Source organism: Pteropus medius, unplaced genomic scaffold, assembly GCF_902729225.1.
Source record: "Pteropus medius unplaced genomic scaffold, Ma_sr-lr_union100, whole genome shotgun sequence".
In the NCBI taxonomy this organism is placed as follows: Eukaryota; Metazoa; Chordata; class Mammalia; order Chiroptera; family Pteropodidae; genus Pteropus; species Pteropus medius.
Window position 1 is genome coordinate 12146325 of NW_024355990.1, and position 17707 is coordinate 12164031.

The 17707-nt window shown below is 40.4% G+C and overlaps 1 protein-coding gene across 5 annotated transcripts in view; it reads left to right on the forward strand.

The window, feature by feature from the left end:
* The window catches only part of TEX2 (testis expressed 2), a 97240-nt gene that overhangs the window by 43690 nt on the left and 35843 nt on the right, over window positions 1-17707 (forward strand). For all 5 annotated transcript variants that reach the window (XR_005652104.1, XM_039859415.1, XM_039859414.1 and 2 more), the window contains 2 exons: window positions 3124-4777; window positions 16523-16723. Coding sequence is in view for 4 of the 5 variants with exons in the window: in XM_039859415.1 (XP_039715349.1) it covers window positions 3149-4777; window positions 16523-16723 (1830 nt within the window). In the remaining variant the exon portion in view is untranslated. The remainder of the gene's footprint in view (window positions 1-3123; window positions 4778-16522; window positions 16724-17707) is intronic.

Below are 17707 nucleotides of genomic sequence, written 5' to 3' on the forward strand. Positions count from 1 at the left end.
TTTCCTCTTGACCTTGGTTGTCCTCCAAGTCTGTGACTGTGGGTCAGTTTTGCTGGTCCTGGCAGCTAGCCATTGGGAGGACAGAGAAGACGGGGATTGGAATTGTCCCTAGGAGGAGGAAGGAGGGACTCAGTGGATCGTCTAGAACCCAAACCATGGACTCCGTCAATTATCCAGCAGTTTTAGTCCTAGAAGCAGCCTTTGTTTATCTAGTCTAATCCCCTCATTTTGCAGATGATCAAACAGAGCCTTGAGATTTTCTTGTATTTAAAAAAAGTAGTGGGACTGCTATAGCATCATATGGCAGGTTTTAGTAAAAACAAAACAAAAAAAAAAAACAAACAAAAAAATTAATGGAGTAGAGGCAGGCTTTGGTCAGCGTGGATTTGGGGGAGTTCACTCTCAATCTCTGAATCTACTGCCTGAGCCTTGGAGAAGGACATTAGCGATGGTGGGCCAGATTGCCTGCCCCAGCTGGCTACCTGGCACCCAGCTCTCCATGGGGCCCAGCTGACTGACATAGGCATTGTTGGCTGACACAGCCTTGAGAGTCTGGTCAGAGATCTGCAGAGGTCCTTTAAACCAGCAAGTCAGGGGGCCTGACTGGATGGGGGAGGATTGGGCCAGTAGGCCCCTGGTGGCCTTTCCTGGGCAGGTGCCACTCACTTTTCCTTGGGGTCTTGCTTGGCTGCCTAGACTGCAGGCTTTGGGATGCGCTGCCATTTCGCCCTTTGGCCCCGGACGAGACCTGATTTTGCCTGAAGATTCCCAGGCCATCCCACCCTCAACTACAGATGGGCCCCACCACCCTTGCCTTGCTCACTGGTGGACCAGCTCATACCGTTCAACCCCCAATTCGTGCTCTCTGTATTTGCACCTGTGCCCGCGGTCACCTTCGCTTGCAGCCACCACTACCCGTGAAGCAGCCTTATCATCCTTTATGTTATTAAAGCAATTAAGTGATGCTTGTTTTTCAGCCTACTGAGAATTATCAAGTACCAAACTTTTTAAACAAAATTACCTCTATAATTTTCTTTTTAAATTACCCCTATAAAACTAGGTGACAGTTAAATGAAAACTATGTGTTGCACTCGGTATTTTTTTTCTTACTAAGCCTACAAACCTGTTGGCTTAAAGATAACAGAGAAGGATTGTCCTGGAATGCTATGTCTTTCTAGCTTGCCTTGTCTGTCTGGATTTACAGAACATTGCAAAGCTATTGGATCCCCTCCTTCAGCAGCTGCCAGCTCCTGGATTTAAATTGCTTTGCCTGATAGATAGAGATCATTCTCTTTTCCTGGATCTAGTAGAGATAGGAGAGCCTGGGGGTCATGAATAAGCATGGGCAAAACTCTGTTGGAAAGTTTTTATGAAAGTAATTTCTCTGAAGCATTGATACCGAGAATGTGTGGTTTCAGATGTGTCCTTGTTATGACTGAACTGAAGTTCTTCTCTTTGTTATTTCCTGTTTCTAGATTTAAGGTCACTGTTTCCTGCTTCCCATTTATCTTTTCTCTTGTTAGTAGTATTAGTTGCCAGCATTTTGAACATGAATATTTGGCAGAAAAACTTAAATGTAGAAGTTCTTCAAATTAAAGAAACAAGCAAGCACCATAATGTTGGTAGATTACTTGTATAAGTGTATTACATTGGATTGTGAACAACCACATATGAACATGAGGGTTTTAGATTTGGAAAGGACTCTTGATCCCCCATTTTACAGAGGAAGAGTCTGAGACCCAGCGGTCTTAGCTTGATCAAGGTCCCACAGAGTCAACTGGAAAAGAAGCACGTACCAGAAGCCCTGTTTCCTGGTCCCAAGGCTGTACTTTCCACTCTCCTATGATGCCTGTCTAGTGCTGATGGTCTCCCACTGCTGCCCAACACCCACCTGGAGGTAGAAAATAGACCTGTGTCGCAGGACTTACCATGTCCACGCTCATCTTCGTGCCTTTGACCCTTCTTTCTAATTATACCCATTCCGCCACAACCTATCGATCAGTTTCAAAGACCGAGCAAGTGTCCTACCTCCCACACTGGTCTCACCCTTCTCAGAATGCCTGAAGTCCACTCTTCAGGTGTGTTTTAGCTCTTTTGACAGGGTGTCTTTCCAGATTGTGGTGTTAATTTCAGTCTTGTGAAGGGCCTGTTATGCCTGGTGTCCAGTAAATGGGCCTTCAGTGAAGAGGGAGAGAGGTAATATAGTAGATCTCGCAAAGTGGGCTTGGCGTCTTTTGTTTTGACGTCCGGCCTTTCAGGTGTCTGTCCTCTCTCCAGCTAGCTCCTAAACTCCAGAAGGGCAGCAAGTGTAGCTTCCTTGTCTCTCATCATAGCCTTTAGAGTTTTCGGCTGGTTGTGGGTTACAGCATTGATACTTCATTTTTTTCCTGCCCTGTGAATCTTGGATTCCGTTTAAAATATTACTTTGCTTTATCCTGAAGCCTCAGAACATAGCCATGTCTTCGTGGCTGCCTAAATTCTCTGGTCTTACGGTAACTACCATTTCCAGAATAAAGAAGCCAACAGGTCATAGTAATTAGTTTACATATTTCCTTTTCCACTCTTAGATACTTTGCTACTTACTTGCAGTAGCAAGATAATACAAGTGTTGGCGGAAGATACGAGCCAAGTGATTGTTAGGTTTGCTGTGAAAATTGCAATGGAAGCAAGAATCCTCCTGGGTTAGCTTTTTATAGCTAGGAAACCACTGGTGACATTTTTGTTTCAAGATTTCTCAGAATCACCAGGATGCTGCATTTTATTCTGTCGGACTTCTGAAGTAATGCTGGTAACGTCTATTGTCAGATACTTCAAGCCTTGAAATATAGAATTGCTTATAGAAATGAGCCACTTAAGAGGGAAGAAATGATTACTCAGTTGTTGTGAAGACAGATTGTACGGCATTTTTAACACTGGTTTGTAGTTTGCTCATAAAAGAGAATGCTTAACTGGAATGTATCTGGTGAAAATTAAACCATTAAACCTACTCAAGTGAAAGACAGTGGCCATCTGCCAAGTAAAAGCATAATAATCACCGTTTATAAGTGAGTTTTGTCTGTACCTGACAGTGTCTCCTGGGGAGAAACCACTTTCTGACTTCTGGTTTTCTTGTTGTTCTCACAGAGCCTAAGCCCTTGTGAAGCTGGCAATGACAAGTCTGAATGGTCGCCATGCCGAAAAAACCATTGACATGCCAAAACCATCAGCCCCCAGAGTGCACGTGCAGAGGTCCGTGTCCCGAGACACTATTGCCATCCACTTCTCGGCATCCGGGGAGGAGGAGGAGGAAGAGGAGGAGGAGTATCTTGAGGAGGGGCTGGACGACCAAAGCATTGTAACGGGGCTCGAAGCCAAGGAAGACCTCTATCTTGAACCTCGGGGTGGCCATGACCCCACTGGCCCTGTGGCCCAGCCCATCCTGGCAGATGGACTGTCTGAGTCTCCTGCCATTTTGCTCGTCTCCGAGAACACTGTAAAGCTGTTGGAGTCCCCTCCTCCAGCAGTGCAAGTATTAAGTACAGTGCCATTGGCTCTGTCCCCAGGGTCGTCTTCATCGGGGCCCTTAGCTAGCTCTCCCAGTGTGTCATCTCTTTCTGAGCAGAAAACCAGCTCTTCCTCCCCATTGTCCTCTCCTTCCAAGTCTCCTGTCCTCTCATCCAGTGCCTCATCCTCCACCCTTTCCAGCTCAAAGCCCTTCATGAGCCTTGTGAAGTCCCTGTCAACTGAGGTGGAGCCAAAAGAACCCTCACACCCCTCAAGGCACAGGCACTTGATGAAGACATTAGTCAAGTCTCTGTCCACAGACACTTCCAGGCAGGAGTCAGATGCTGTGTCCTATAAACCACCTGACTCCAAGCTGAATTTACACCTGTTCAAGCAGTTCACACAGCCACGAAACACAGGTGGAGATTCCAAAACCGCACCTTCTTCCCCACTGACTTCTCCCTCCGATACGCGCTCCTTTTTTAAAGTGCCCGAAATGGAGGCTAAAATCGAAGACACTAAGCGACGCCTTTCAGAAGTCATATACGAGCCTTTTCAGCTCTTTAGTAAAATTATGGGGGAAGAAAGTGGCAGCCATAGGCCCAAAGCCTTATCTTCAAGTGCTTCAGAACTCTCCAATCTGTCCAGCTTGAATGGTCACTTGGAAAGCAATAACAACTACAGCATCAAGGAAGAGGAGTGTGATTCCGAGGGGGATGGCGATGGAAACGATCCCAGCATCCCCAGAAGTGACCACCCAAAGTCCACCGATGAGCCCGCGAGAGAGGCGGAACCGAAAAGTTCTCAGGTGAGCAGCCTGAAGGATTTAGGCCTGAAGACAAGTTCTCTAGTCCTTGAGAAATGTTCTTTGTCTGCCTTAGTGAGCAAAGAAGATGAAGAGTTTTGTGAACTGTACACTGAGGAGTTTGATTTGGAAATGGAGGGGGAGAATAAAGATGAAAAGGTCCTAGGTATGCCTCTCAAGCCAGAGGTGCTGGCGGACGATGGGCCGGCTCTTGACAGTGACGACGAGGTAGACTCAGCCATGCGGCACCCGGAGTTACCGGTGAAGACGCTGGCCTTCTTTATACTGTGTGTCTATGCGTACCTCATCCTCCCCCTCCCCCATTACGCAAGTGGACTCTTTCTGGGAATCGGCCTGGGATTCATGACTGCGGTTTGCATGATTTGGTTTTTTACACCACCAAGTGCTCATAAATATCACAGACTACGTAAAAATCAACAACACTGGAACACAAGATCTCTGGATATCAAAGAACCAGAAATACTAAAGGTAAGCCTGTCCGCAGCAGCTGGCTAGCCGCACACCTTCTCCCGCTACAGTCTTGTTATAGATTCGACTTAAGTTTTTTAGTTCATTGTCACAGGTTTTTGCATAAGCAGTGTTTTTAAGACTTTGGGTTCTCTTCGTTTCTAAGCACCCAAGAGACTTATCTGGTAAACCTTATTCTAGTTCAAATTTTGCTAATAGTTTTTCAAGGATCTCCATGGTGCTGGAGAGTAGCATTTACATCCAGTTCCCATCTCAGTCTCTCTCTAAACTTGCCTGGGATTTGCTACTTGCTAAGAATTCGATATAGTTGACTTTGTTAGGATTAAATATTCTTGAGACCCTGGAGAAGGATTAAACACTGGAATGCAAGAGAAGGGAAGGCGGAAGAGAGGCAAATTAATGTCAGCGGTTGGCCACTGCTGCCTCTCCTCTCTCCTCTGTGCACAGCGGGACCTGGGCTGGAAAAAGACATCACTATTCAGTGCACGTCAGATCTCAGGATTTGGGCCTCCTCAGGGGTACCATTAGGGTATAGGAACAAAAGATTAGAACTTCTGTTTTTATCTATGTTTGCATATTTAAAAAATTTCTTGCTATTGTGCATGTTTAATAATACATACGATATAAAAATCCAATTGTAGCTTATATAGTTCTTAAGTCATAGCACATACACATATATGGTCTTTAAAACTTATAAAATATACATAATATAAAATTTAGCATCTTAACCATTTTCGAGTGTACAGTTCAGTGGTACTAAGTACACGCACATCGTTGTACAGCCATCACCACCCATCTCCATAACCCTCTTCATCTTGTAAAACTGCAGTTCTGTACCCGTTAAACAATGTACAACTGCTCGTTCCCTTCCTCCCCCACCCCCTAACAACCACTGTTCTACTTTCTGTTTTTTAAAATTTTGAATACCGAGTACATCATATAAGTGGAATCATATAGTATTTGTTGTTTTGTGACTGGCTTACACTTAGTATAATGTCCTCAAGATTCATCTGTGTTGTAGCATATTGCAGAATGTCCTTCCTTTTTAAGATTGAATAATATTCCATTGTATGTATATACTACATTTTACTTATCTGTTCATCTGTAAATGAATACTCGGGTTGCTAAAATATGAGTTGCTTCCATGTTTTAGCTATAGTGAATAACATTGCTGTGAACATGGGTGAACAAATATCTTTTTGAAACCCTGCTTTGATTTCTTCTGGGTATATACCCAGAAGTGGGCTTGCTGGATCATAGAGTAATTCTATTTTTAATTTTTGGGAGAACCACCATACTGTTTTCAACAGCAGCTACCACCATTTTATATTCCCCCCAGCAATGCATAAGATTTCCAGTTTCTCCACCTCCACATGCTTGCCAGTACTTGATGTTTTCTGGTTTTTGATAGTTTTTTAATAGTTTAAAGCTCATTTGATTTTTCTGTTAATAGGTTTTTCTCCTTCCTGTTTAAGATGCTCAAAAAATGACTCTATGATATCTCTTTATGCAAAAAACAAAAACAAACAAAACAAGGAGAAGAACTCTTAAGGTCCAAAATATGTTTGTTTTGTTGTTTAATTTCATATTCAAAAGAAATACATGGTCAGTGTTTAAAAAACACAGGTAACTCAGAGAAAATGTATTGTTGATCAGACGAGCTGGAGGGAATTATAGTTAATGATTTTGTATATATCCTACTTTTGTGTTTTAAATTTATGCATGTACAAATATATATATTATACACATGCATATTCACACACTCTTTTTGTTTTCAATTAATGGGATCATATATTTTGCAGCCTGACCCTTTTTCTTTCTTTTACATGGCAATATGTTATGACACTATTTCTTTTTAAAGAGAAGCTGGTGCTGAATCTTGAGGATGTGACACACTTAAACTTAGTATTAATGTATGAAGTGGAGCAAAAGTGACTCATTATATATGGTTGCTAAGCTTTTTTGATAGGATGGTGCTGTGACTACCTAAATTACATGCCCTCTAAGTAAATAACTGATAACTTTAGCAGAGAAAAAGGGCACTTATATTTAACTCAAGTGCCTAATGACTGACCGTGACATTCAGTTTAAACTGGTTTGAGCGTTTAATAGTTCTGGGACGATTTAAAAATCTTCACTGTTGACTCCAATCACTGATATATGTCAAGAGTTTGCTGACTACACAGTGGATGCCAACAGAACAGGATTTTAATGTTATTGCACAGTCTCATTGCTTCCATCTGATCATTGAAACAGTAAAGGCAGTGCCAAGATGCTGAGCACCCACAGTGGGCTAAGTGTAAGGTAATTATCTCATTTAATCCTTATAACATTCCTTTTCAGTCGGGGTATGTGCTCATGAGGAAATGGAAGCACAGAGAGGTTAAGTCAGGGGTTCCCAACCCGTGGGCTGCGGACTGCTACCAGTCTGTGGCCTGTTAGGAACTGGGCCGCACAGCAGGAGGTGAGCGGCGGGCAAGCAAGCGAGTCTTCGTCTGTGTTTGCAGCCGCTCCCCAGCACTAGTACCACTGCCTCAGCTCCACCTCAGATCACCGGGCATTAGATCCTCATGGGAGCACCGGTCCCTGGTGCCAAAAAGGTTGGAGACCACTGGTTAAGTTACTTGCCCGAGTTCACACAGCTAGTGAGTGGTAGAGCATTGCAGGACTAATCATTTCTTTTAAGGAAGATGTTTTGCCCTCAGTGCTTGGATAAATGTATTTGAATTTTCTTTGCAGAGAACAAGTACTTCAGTGCTGTCATAGACTGACACTTGTAATCCAAGCAAATTTCCATGGGCTATCTTATGAGTATTCTTCCTGATCGATGTTCGAACAACTCGAATTGATCATTTTGCTAGTTCTGTTTCATTCTTAGTCTTAATTTGTTTAGAATGGCTTCATTACTAATGAGGAAAAGTATATTTTAGGCTGAGTTTTTTTTTGTTTGGTGTGCAGTGCTGATTTTAGAAACCTGGCTAAATATATTATTCATTTTAAAAAGGAACACTACCACAGATAAGAAGGGTAGGTTGTATGTGGCAAGCCAGAGATTTCAAATGCAAATGTTCTTTGGTCTTAAGTAATTTTACTGAGTAGGAGATCGTGCTCTTGGGAACCATTTTTAAAATATGACACTTTAAAACATTTAGCAGTGTTGACATTGAATTCGGCACCCAAATGTTGTGATAAAGGGAACCTATAGTTGGGTCGAACTTTGCACAGGTCTGTAAACCTGTTTCTAGGGTGAGTCCAAAGAGCTATTTTTTGAAAATAGCTTGATTTGGGGGATTAGTCAGCTGTTTCGAATTATATTCTGCACATCTGATTCTATTTAGTTGGTGTTTATAGAGGATATAATGGTACAGTTCTTGAGGGCAGGTATGGAAACTGTTTAACCCTTTTCCCATTTATGAAAAAATAGTGCAGCTCACATAGGAATGCGACGTTTTCTAGGATTTGACATTTTCAGCGATCGAACTACTAAAAACAGAATGTCATAAATAGAATGATGTCATTTGTTTCCAAAGACTATGAATATACTAGAGCGATGCGAAAATAGTCATAAAAGCGAGATATTTCATGGCAAACTTTGAGGGTAAGGATAGGACTATAATCCGCGAATTATCTCAGGGCAAATGGGAAAAGGGTTAAAAACTTTAAATAAAAACTAAATTTTAATTAAAAAAAAAAAATCACTGAGATCAGAGGCTATAAAACCTGCCTGTGCTAAAGATCTCTAGTACAGCGGGCCCAGCCCCTTGGTAGTGATCCTGCACTTCGTGCCTGGCAGACTCCGTGTGGGAGCCCCGTGATCCATGCCCGCAGTGAGCTTGGTGCTGGAGGACTGTTTTCAGAGACCATGTGTTTTTAAACCTCTGAACCATATAAGTTATTGGTGAGTCCATGAATCTGGACTGAGAGGCTGGTTCCTTTATTGGCTCCATAAACAATTCATGGAGCATTGCAGTTTTCCTTTATGTGACTTCACATAATGAAAAAAGGGAGGAGAAAAGTAAAGCTTTTCTGTACATTTTTTAGGTGAATTTATTATTCCATCCACACTGCAGACATTTGTATTTAAAAATGACCCTGAAACTAGTGGTGAGTATGTGGAATGGCGAGCCAAAAATACAATTTACAGCCAAGTAGTAGCTATTCTCAAAGACTGGTATGCAGTTGGCTAGGCCTCCTGGTATAACACTGACTCCCACTCTGAATCCTGCTGATCATTAGCTGCCACAAAGTCCATAGAAAAACTCTTAGAACCTTTTCCAAAGCCCACTTGTTCTTAATGTTTGGGAATTCATAGCTGATGTGCATCAGCAAATAGGAAAAAGGTTGCCACAGGCATTCAGCACAAAGTGGCATCTGAACATGTGAAAGTTTTCCGGGGGAAAACTGAAATACTAGGAGAAGCTAACGTAACTTAAAGCGCGGCAGTCTGGGTACGTAAACTCAAGGCAGAGCCTCGTGTGTGCTGCGCAGTGCAAAGTCATCATTGCAAGCAACCACCCCTTCGGCGGTAGCCTTCCAGGGATTTTGTTTTGGGTGACTAGCTATCTACACAGGGCTGGGGACCTTGGGAAAGAGTGGCTTTGGGCGTGGGGAGAAGAATGATGCATCTAGAGTCAGCATATGCACTTGAGATGTTTTTTTTTTTTTTGCTGAGCATTCTCTGGCTAGGTGGATGTACTTGTCACTTGACTGGGAATAAACTGAATTCGGTACCATTCCTGCACACTGATATTTCCACACGCTTGTAATGAGAAGCTTCATGAGGATTCCATACGGTTCTTGGATTTTTTTGAATCTTTGACCCATGCAGTTTTGAATTATATTCATGAGTAAATTCTTTATCTCAGATTTATAAATCACCTACAGAACACAGCAGTAGATGTCAGTTTCCAGAATGATGATCACTCTCTTTTAAAAAGATATGGCCTAGAAGATTGACTAAAATTACATTTACCCCATTGCATGACTAATTGAAATGAATATTGGAGAACACTTTTTTCCTTAGGTCATGTCACATTTAGATATTTAATAAGAGGGATAGTTTTTTAAAAAAAATAATTAGATTCCTTAAATACAGGCTTTGATTTTGATAGGCAAAAGAATAATTTTGTAGGGAGAATATTATCAATTTTGAGAAGAAATCATAACTTGTAAATTTAATCTCAATTTCATGCAGTTCTTTTAAGAAAGAATTCTTTTAAGAGTGAGCGAATCGTAAGGAGAAAACAGCCTCATTATATACAGCCAAAAGAGACTCGAGTTGATTTTGGTTCTCTTAACAACTGTCAATACAATGAGTACAAGAAATAAAAGAGCATTTCTTTCTACATTATAATTAACTGAAAATATCTTGCCCCTATAATGGGTCACTTGAGGTTTTATTTATGGCTTTTATAAACTTGGCTATTGTCCAGTACCCCTTATTGCTAAAGAAGTTTGTGAGGTGAGATGTTTCAGTGCAGGCATTCTCACAAGCAGACGCTCCATGTTTTGGAGTTGGTTAGAGCGGTAACTATGTGGAAAATGCTTCCAGAATTCCATAGGAACAATTGTTAAGGATGTCAGGTGACCCCAAAATGATTTTTTGACCTTTTATTAACTTTTTATTGTAGAAAATTTCAAGTATACACTAAAGTAGAGAGAGATGGTATAATGAACTCTCATGTACACAATACCCAACTTTAACAATTATCAACATTCTGTCAATTTTTCATTCAATTTATTCATGGAATGGCTGAATTGTAATTCTAGTCCATCTGTATAGTTTATAGCATTGTTTCTTTGGGAAAATGAATCCTAATCCCGGATTCCAGCTAGGTATTCCAGGACCAACCTCTTTCATTCCAGATACCATCTTATCATTTATAGTGGAGGAGAGGGGCTATGGTATTGTGGGTCTGAGATTTCTCAAATCATGTTTTTTGGAAGAATAAGGTAATTAGCATGAAAAAAAAAATCAATGCTAGATATCTTTTCACCTCTAAAATATACATTTAATGTATAAAGAATATACTAAATGCATCAAAGACTATTCTTATTATGTAATAATTGGCCTTTAGAAGAGGTTTGCTGAACCCAAAATGCTAGCAGACAGATCCCCCCAGGCATGAGCCTGTTGGCGTTGGTGCCTGGGCTTCTGTGGTGAACTGTTTCATTCTGTTTCTTCTTTTAGTGGTTTCCAAAATGGGTTGTTGAAGGCACTATACAAGAAGAAAATATTAAAGTTTCTGTTTATATATATTTTTATCTATCTAAAAATGTAAATAAGCCTTGCTCATATTTAACATATAGGTGACCATATGTTGGCCTTTAGCCAAAATCCTTGGAATTATCACCACTATCGAAATAGGGATTTATATCCATTATCATTAATGATGAGCCTCACCTGAAGTGTATATTGTACCCTTGAGATGTGAAGCGAAGATAGTACAAAGCTATCAGGAAAAAAACTAAAAATTAGCAAAAAGGCTAATTATTTCATCATCTATTTTCATTTTTTTACTTTTTACAGAAGTTTAGAACATGTACATAATTTATAAGTAAGTATATATATTATGGGTACATACTCAGAAATATTTTTGATTGGTAGGACACGTGATCTAAAAAGTTTGGAGGCTAATTTATTTGCTTACTAATCTGTTTACCAGCTAAATTTCAACACCTGTTAATATGGCCTAATGTTTGTCATGTAGTAACATAAATCAGACCTTGATTATTTCAGGGGTTCGTCTGAGATCGCGTTATTTTTCTAATTTGAATGTTCGTTGTCTCCTACCTCTATTACTGTTTGCCAATGCATTATAAAAAGTGTTCTGTGATGTCAACTGTAATTGAAAAATTAAAAAATGTTAAATTAAAAACCAAATACATTATCAAAAAAAAAAAAATGTTTTTTGGTCATCTGAATTAGGAAGACGCTGCCCTGAAGGATAGGAGAAGCTGGAATAAAGACCATGTTCCCAGTCAGAGTCTGTGGCTGCAGCCCTGACCAGCATCTAGTAACATGGCTGTGAAGGTGACCTTGAAGCAGGCAGTTGGAGGACATGGACGATGTCGATGCTGGTGCTTTCCTCCCCTAATGGACTTTTTTTCTCCCTTTATTGTTGATGTCTTCGAGCTGCATTTGTTTTGAATATTGACTATTTGCTTGAGGCTATCATTCATGGTATGAATTCTGTATGTCTTTAGGGCTGTTTGTCTTTTATGGGAAGAAAGAAATTTGAATCTAAAGGTCTGTAAAGTTCAGCAGACCATTCCTGCTATATTCTCTAAGCCCAGGAAATATCATGATTTAACTGATGACTCCAGTTCTAAACCATTAACACATAAAAAAGGTTTAAGCCTGGCAAAGAGAAAATCCTGCTTATGTTTTAGTTCAGGGGACAAAAGAAAAGTAAGTACCTTTTCATCTGGTTCAGAGCTGATTTTTCAGCTGCAGGGGCCTCAGGTTTGGGATTAAGACCTTCTGATGTTTACAGTTTGCTCCTTCACTGATAGACAAGGTGAAGGAATGATGCAGAGGATCTGAGTGACAGGCAACTGCAAATGTCAGCACAGCCATGTGACAGGGTGTCAACCGAGGCTCTCTGAGCACTGAAGATAAATTCCCATCACTTCCTCAGGTCAGAAGGCTGACGTTTTTCTCTGGTCAGCTCAGCATCAAGCTGACCAAGAAAGCACTTGGGTCTTGACAGCCTGATTGGTACTGTAACTGAAAGTGAGCACAGTAGTAGTTCTTTCAGACTTTATTATTTTGCAAAAGGTTAATTGTAGCTTTTAATCTTTTCAAGTATCAAATTAGTCCCTTTATAGATTGTGGTTTATACTTTCAGCCAGACATGGCTTCTAAATCCAGCAGAAGATTGAAGAGAAACCCCTGACGTTTTATAAACGGGATCACAGGACCAGTCTGTGGGCCAGACAGCTGCAGCCTGGCTGACTGTGGTCATTGTCCCTCAGTGCATGCACTGTCTCCATGTTATCAGTTCCAGCTTCAGAAAGAAATGAGGCTTGTCTGAGGCTTTAGTGTGAGTTGCGAACATCTCTGAGTTGTGTAGTTGAGCTGTTTGAAATGAGTTGCTTACTACATGCTGCATCTCTATACCCACTCCCGTGTCCCATAACTAAATTAAGTTGGAGAAATATCTTACTTGGTAAGAAATTCAGGGTTAAGAATTTTAGAACAGCTGAGCAGTGACGGATTGGGCACTGCAGAGGGAACAGAGTGAAGGCATTGGAGTTGCCACATTGCTCTCAAGATTTGATATTTGACTGCTTAGTATTATGGCGCGAATGATTCTAAGACCCACGGAGCCAATTGAGATTAATTATGTGCCTTTATTAGCCGGCCGGCGATTGACTCTCTACCACGCAGGGTTAGAGGAGATCAGCCCCCAGCTTCCAGAGGAGACAGCTTATAAAGCCTCCAACTACGTCCTTGAATAAGCAAGCAAGCAGATTACAAGAAGCAGAAGTTAGCCGTTAACGTCTTGTACAAAGATAAATGTATCCGGGGGACTCTCAGATCAAACAGGGCCTAGTAGACAGTTTTATTACTTGCACCTTGGAATGTTGTGCTTCTCCTGGGGGTTGGCGCCTAGAGATACCACCTCCCTTGTAACTGGAGAATTTCCACTTTTACACTTAGGTCTGGAAATTCCATGCAGCCTAACCCAGGGAGTTGGTTAAGCCCCAGGAAAAAACTAGCTGACTAATGGTAGAAAAAGCAATTAGGGTTTGCATTGGGAAATTGCTTTCTCCAAGGGCAGCCTGGTTTCAGGTCGTAGGGGTGCCTTAGGGGCCAGAATCAGGGGCACTTGGGGAGAGTCATATCTGGCCACCTCTTAGCCTAAGCCTCCCAATGGCTAGTCTGCATCCTAGATGCCTGTTAATGCGAGTTAGGTAGCAGCCCCTGTGAGTCTCTCAAGGTTTCCTGTCAAAGGAGATATATAAGATGTAGCTAATTCATTTTCTGTCCTGAAAAGCTTTAACATTTTTTACTCTTAAGATTTTGAGGTTACTTATTTTGTTCACCTGTGCTGTTTTGTACAGTTATAACTTGGTTATTCTCTTTGAGAACAGTGACCACGTTGTCTACTTCAAAGTAACCTATGCAGCTCCTATCACCTAGTAGGGTCCCAGTTCCTTCTTTTGCTTGTCTTTTTACTGAAGCAGCTCGAACTATACTTACAGGCACACTGGCCTGTAAGCACTTTACATATATAGCTTTTATTTACTCTTCACTGCCACCCTCTGAATTGGGCTACATTCATGTATTCAGCTGACAAACATTTGTTACAACTGTGATTGTCTTGTGGCATTTGTGGTTAAGTAAACCAGGCAGTTAAACAGGTACAGTGATAAGAATAAAGTAACCTAGGTGATCAGGGCACCTTCCTAGGAAAAATGTCATCTTTGCCATGACCCGAGGGTTGACCAGGTGCTAGCCAGACTGAAGGCGGCCCTGTGCCATGGAGGTGAAGTAGGAGCCGGGGCCTCAGAGTCAGGTAGACTTGGTTTAAGTCTCAGATTTGCCACCCTCTAGACCACTTTTTTTTTTAAAGTACCCTCTAGATAAATCACTTAACCTTTCTCACCACTTTCTTCACCTATAAAATTGTAGGGAATTGGGAAGTAAAAGAGATAATGCACCTAAGATGGCAGGATCATAACACGAGCTTAAATGTCAGCTATTATGAATATTAATATTCGTACTTGAAAAATCATATGTGTAAGATTTGTTCCTTTTATTGCATGCAAATTGTACCTTAGGGTACTGTTAGAATGGAGAAAGTCATTATGGCTTGAGCAGAGTGTCAACTTAGAAGGAAAAATGAACAAAGTTAGCAAATCAAATTCAGCAATGTGTAAAAAGGATAGTAATAGTGTTATGCCGGTAAACTGGCTCTCCAGGTTGAGTTCGGGAAGCCATCTTCACTGATTTCCATGGTGTAAAAACTCCCACTGTGGCCAAGCTACCAACGTGAAGTCTCTGAACATGGGAATAGATTTATAGGATCAGCTCTCATGAGCTGGTATGATCCAACTTCAGCACCAGTACATAACTTTCCCAAGAATGCAAGATTAGTTCAGCATTTGAAAATCAGTGAATATCCTTCACCATAATAACAAAGAAAAAAAGGCAAAACACCATGAACCCAATAATGTACTTTGTCCTACACTTAGCAAAATAAAGCCACCCAAACTGATGCGCTGACGGTACAGTTCACTTCAGGCTCCACTGTGCTCTGTATTACCTTGTGTCCCCTTTTTGATTCATTGCTCTGATCCTTGCTGTTTCTCTACAAACACCTAGATTACACGCCTTCCTCTTCCGGTGGCTACTGCTTACTGAGGCAACATTTTTGAACTGATACAAATAACTCATTGAGAGGAGGAAGAGATACTCCCAGCTCATACAAAAAATATATTGAGGTATATAAATTTATATAATCGGCTCACAAATTTCATACACACCTCTCAAGACAGAGAAACGTATTTGTTTTTCCTTTCATAACATATTCAGGGTGCTCTTTGTGACAAGTTTTTTATAGTTTTTCTAGTGTAGTCATGAGATGGAGAAATGAAGACCTAATTCTTCTCTATTGGTTTGGGTCAAGGACGCTGTCCTGGTTTTAATCTTTGTATCAACTCCAGATACATTACTTGTCCATGGAGAGAGTCAATGCATGTTTTGATAAGTGAATAAAAGAGAATTCTGAGGATTCCTCATTTGCATAGTCTCTCTAGATGTCAGTGCGAGATCAAATACTCAAGGTGGAAATGGCTATTCCTTGAAAAGAATGAAATCCCCAATGCCAGTGTAGTGATCTTTAGTGTTTCTCTGCTCATTACAAAGGCATTTATAAAATGAGGGGGATAGGAAGATATCAATTAAAATTTCCCAAGTACCTTTTTTTTTTTTAAAGAGATCTGGGCCACCCATGTCATCTGAAAAAGTTCTGTGGGGCAGGCAGAGTGGTAAATAATGTGTATTGATTATAGGTATAAGATTAGCTTTAGCACAATTTGATGGTATGTCAGGCTTTTGTGTGCTGTTAGTACACTTCAGTATGTTTGCTCTTTTTAAAAATCAATGTATAAGTACATTTATGTTGATGTTGATGGGAGTGGTACCTGGAACATAGTTTTACTCATTTAAATTACTTGTGTATCTTTGAATTTTGGCATATTGTTGTTCATATCCGTGATTTATTTAATGCCTAATCTTCAATGATCTGATTCCAGTGAGGTAGAAGTGGAGTGGTAGGTGTTCTCTGGGTCCTGGAATGGTAATGTGATTTAATGTGGCCTGTGAAATTTCAAAGATTGTAAGCAGGCTGAGAAGAGGGCATGTTTGGCTGCTTAAGAAGGCCAGGCTAGGCGGGATTACTAGCCTCCCGTCTATTTTACATGAACAGTTTTGAGTTTTCTGATTTGCTTGTCAGTTTAAAAAAGGAAAAGAACGTTTTATTTAGGGTAGTGGACATTGTCATTCTCCCCCAATTCCGGTTTTTAGTTATCAAAAACATACCAAATTATTCCTCAGCACTGATGTTATCCCTCCGGCTAAGCACTTGTTTTAGCAACCTCTAGTCATGAATAAATTGACGCTTGAGTCATAGTCAAGTTTAGTTTCAGTGTCCCAAATACCAGTGGTCGTCATTTTCATATTGAATCCAATGTGTGTTTAATCTAATTTTACTAATGGAAGTTTTTCTTCATCAGGGATGGATGAATGAAATTTACAGCTATGATCCAGAAACCTACCATGCGACTTTGACACATTCAGTCTTTGTTCGACTTGAGGGTGGGACATTAAGACTTTCAAAGCCCAATAAAAATATATCCAGGAGGGCAAGCTACAATGAAACAAAGCCAGAGGTCACCTACATCAGCCAGAAAATCTACGACCTCTCAGACAGCAAGGTGAGCCCAGCTGATTTTGGAAGCTTAGATGAATAAAAAGCATTTGGAATCTTGGTTGTATTACTATATTCTTCCCCTAAAAAGTGTGTGTGTGTGTGTGTGTGTGTTTAAAGTATTAGTATGATTTAGATCAATACCTCTCAAAGGTTAATGTGCATATGAATCTCTTGAGTATCTTTTTAAATGCGGGTTCTAATTCAGCAGTTGGGGCCTGAGAATCTGCGTTTTTACGAGATCTCAGGTGATACCTGTGCTGCTGGCGAGTGAACCACACTTTGAGAAGCAAGGGCATAGCAGTCTCCTGACTTGGAGAGTTAATTTTTTTTCAGTCAAACAAAAAGCATGTGTGGTAGTGCTAGGGTAATACCTAGTGAAGTCTCTATAAATGTAAAACTTATGGACATGCGAATAACTACATTTTGATAAAGATATTATATACTTCTGTTTTTGAGAAATGTAAAGTATTTGTAACTCAAAAAAGCTATGGAGTTTCTGTTCTTATAACTCACGTGAGTGATCTTTAAGTTTGTCCAAAATGACAGAAATATTTAAAATAGCTTTTGTAAAAATTTATTCTTAACTTGAGATTGATAACTTGAGCTTCTCATCTAGATCTAGTTTGATAAATTCTTTTATTCTTTCAGCGTAATGATAACTTAACTTGAGCTTCTCATCTAGATCTAGTTTGATAAATTCTTTTATTCTTTCAGCTTAATGTTTGGCCAGGGTCATTAAAACTCAGTTGATATTCAAACTTAGTTGATGATAATCCACCAAACAATTATTGTGCCATTGTTACCAAAAATTACAGATATTTTATAACTCTCACAAAATTCTTAAATATCTACTTTCTGGGATAATTTTGAAGAATAACAAGTCATTTCTAAAAATTTATTCTAGTTTCTATCATCATGTTATAGACAGGTGGTAATTACTTCACATTCATCATTTTAGTCAAAAATATTATCAAGTTTGCATTTGTGC